Source organism: Protopterus annectens, chromosome 13.part0 (genome assembly GCF_019279795.1).
Source record: "Protopterus annectens isolate FY-2018-M chromosome 13.part0, PAN1.0, whole genome shotgun sequence".
NCBI classification, from domain to species: Eukaryota; Metazoa; Chordata; order Ceratodontiformes; family Protopteridae; genus Protopterus; species Protopterus annectens.
This window is the reverse complement of record NC_056747.1, coordinates 281,001,151-281,004,162: the sequence shown is the minus strand read 5'-3', so window position 1 is coordinate 281,004,162 and position 3,012 is coordinate 281,001,151. Positions and strand designations below refer to the sequence as shown.

General features: G+C 38.2%; 1 protein-coding gene across 1 annotated transcript; it reads right to left on the bottom strand.

Annotated features, from left to right (window-relative positions):
* Window positions 1-1,141: 1,141 nt before the first annotated feature.
* Window positions 1,142-2,395, bottom strand: LOC122787894 (inner centromere protein-like; the record flags this gene model as incomplete). Its single annotated transcript, XM_044054817.1, has 2 exons — window positions 1,142-1,273; window positions 2,345-2,395. Coding segments are annotated over 2 exons (183 nt in total), but the record flags the coding sequence as incomplete, so codon positions are not given.
* Between the last annotated feature and the right edge of the window lie 617 nt (window positions 2,396-3,012).

Below are 3,012 nucleotides of genomic sequence, written 5' to 3'. Positions count from 1 at the left end.
AGCTGTATATTTGCACAGGGAAAACCATGTTTGCCTACGGACATTTTTCGACAGTGTGACATCATTGTACTTTAATATTTTATCTAAAATTGATATAGCTTTCCTCTCAAGAAGTGAATATCTTTTAAATGTACGCTGCATTCACCATCTGCAGTGAGGACAATACAATCTATAGTGCTGGATAATATAATGTTATTTTTTTTGTAATGGTGCTTTTGCCCTTCAACTTTCACCTTTATCAACAGGCTCTTCAGCTCTTCCTCACTTTCAGCATTCAGAGTGATATTGTCTGCATAAATGAGATTGTTAATATTTCCCTTGCCAGTTTAGATAGCAGCATCTGATTCATCTAACCAAATACCTTGCATGATATATATTCAGCATATAAATTAAATATATATGGCAACAATATGCAGTTTTGTCACACCACTTTCTTGGTCTTGAACCAGTGAATTATTCCATATTTGGTTCTAACTGTTGCTTCTGGTTCTGCATACAGATTCCTCAGGAGCTAGATAAGATGACTCAATATCCACATTTCTCTAAGAACTTGACATAGTTTGTTATATGATTTACACAGACAAATGCTTTTGAGTAGACAATAAAGCAGAAGTCATAGTTTTCTTGAACTCCTTTTTTTCTGTTCTCCATTGGATGCTGGCAATCTGATCTCTGGTGCCTTTTCTACTTCTAAAACCAGATTGTACATTTGGTCAGTTCTCCTTGTCAATATTTTTGGAGTCAATTGGAAAATCTTCAGCACTCGCTTGGTTGCATGTGAAACAAGTTCAATTTTCAATAATCTGAGCACTCTTTTGCATTTCCCATTTTTGAGATTGGAATACAAATGTACTTTTTCCAAGTCAATAGTCACTGTTGTGTTCTCCATATTTCCTGCCAAATTCCAAGCAACACTGTAACAGCATTATTCTGCAGGATTTTTGACCAATTTAGTTGGAATTCGATAACGTTCTGCAGCTATGCTCTGCACAAGGCTTTCTAGCACCCATTTGACTTCACTTTCCAGGATCACTGGCTGTAGAACTTTCTTATTTAATTCATTTGCATATTCCTACTACCTCTTCTTAAATTCTTCTGCTTTTGCTAGATCCCTACCATCTTTATTTTATCATTCCTATTTTTACTTGGAATTTTCCATTAACATCACCAGTATTCTTAAAGAGCTTTCTTCTCTTCTCTTCTCTTCTCTTCTCTTCTCTTCTCTTCTCTTCTCTTCTCTTCCCTTCTCTTCCCTTCTCTTCTCTTCCCTTCTCTTCTCTTGTCTTATCTTCTCTCCTTCTCTCTTCTTGTCTTCTCTTCTTTTCTCTTCTCTTGTCTTATCTTCTCTTCTATCCTTCTCTCCTCTTATCTTCTCTTCTTTTCTCTCCTCTTGTCTTATCTTCTCTTCTCTTGTCTTCTCTTCTCTTCTCTTCCCTTCTCTTCTCTTCTCTTCCCTTCTCTTCTCTTCCCTTCTCTTCTCTCCTCTTCTCTCCTCTTCTCTTCTCTTCTCTCCTCTTGTCTTCTCTTCTCTTCCCTTCTCTTCTCTTGTCTTCCCTTCTCTTCTCTTCCCTTCTCTTCTCTTCCTTTCTCTTGTCTTCCCTTCTCTTCTCTTCCCTTCTCTTCTCTTCTCTTCTCTTCTCTTCTCTTCCTTTCTCTTCCCTTCTCTTCCCTTCTCTTCTCTTCTCTTCTCTTCCCTTCTCTTCTCTTCTCTTCTCTTCTCTCCTCTTGTCTTCTCTTCTCTTCTCTTCTCTTCTCTTCTCTTCTCTTCTCTTCTCTTCCCTTCCCTTCTCTTCCCTTCTCTTCTCTTCCCTTCTCTTATCTTCTCTTCTCTTCTCTCCTCTTGTCTTCTCTTCTCTTCCTTCCATTCTCTTCTCTTCTCTTCCCTTCTCTTCTCTTCTCTTCCCTTCTCTTCTCTTGTCTTCCTTCTCTTCTCTTCCCTTCTCTTCTCTCCTCTTGTCTTCTCTTCCCATCTCTTCTCTTCTCTTCTCTTCTCTCCTCTTCCCTTCTCTTCTCTTCCCTTCTCTTCTCTCCTCTTGTCGTGTCTTCTCTTCTCTTCCCTTCTATTCTCTTGTCTTCCCTTCTCTTCTCTTCCCTTCTCTTCTCTTGTCTTATCTTCTCTTCTCTCCTTCTCTCCTCTTGTCTTCTCTTCTTTTCTCTTCTCTTGTCTTATCTTCTCTCCTCTTGTCTTCTCTTCTCTTGTCTTATCTTCTCTCCTTCTCTCCTCTTGTCTTCTCTTCTTTTCTCTTCTCTTGTCTTATCTTCTCTCCTTCTCTCCTCTTCTCTCCTTTTCTCTTCCCTTCTCTTCTCTTCTCTTCTCTTCTCTTCTCTCTTCTTGTCTTCTCTTCTCTTCCCTTCTCTTCTCTTCTCTTCTCTTCTCTTCTCTTCTCTCCTCTTGTCTTCTCTTCTCTTCTCTTGTCTTCCCTTCCCTTCTCTTCCCTTCTCTTGTCTTCTCTTCTCTTCTTTCCTATTCTATTCTATTTGTTAACATTTTGTGCTGCTTAGTTATATATTCTGCCTTATCTTTTTTTGGCTATTCTCTGCATCTCTGCATTCAGTTTATCCCATATTCCCTCTCTCCTCTGCATTTTGATATCTTTCTTTCCTTAGACTCATTTAAAACCTCCACACATAGACATTTTGCCTTCTTAATCTCTTTTTTGTTTGGATTTTTTTGTTTCCACCTCTTGGACAATATGATGAACTTCTGTCCACCACATCTAACCCTCTAAATCTGTTCTTGTTGGTATCCTGTCATGGCGGACGGACTTGGAGAAAAGTGAGAAAATGAATATTGCTTTTTCCTGACTTTCTCTCTTTTTTCTGAGTTAGTACAATTTCAGAACTGCTGTGTGTGTGTTTGTGTGTGTGTGTGTGTGTGTGTGTGTGTGTGTGTGTGTGTGTGTGTGTGTGTGTGTGTGTGTGTGTGTGCGTGTGTGTGTGTGTATCTATATATATATATATATATATATATATATATATATATATATATATATATATATATATATATATATA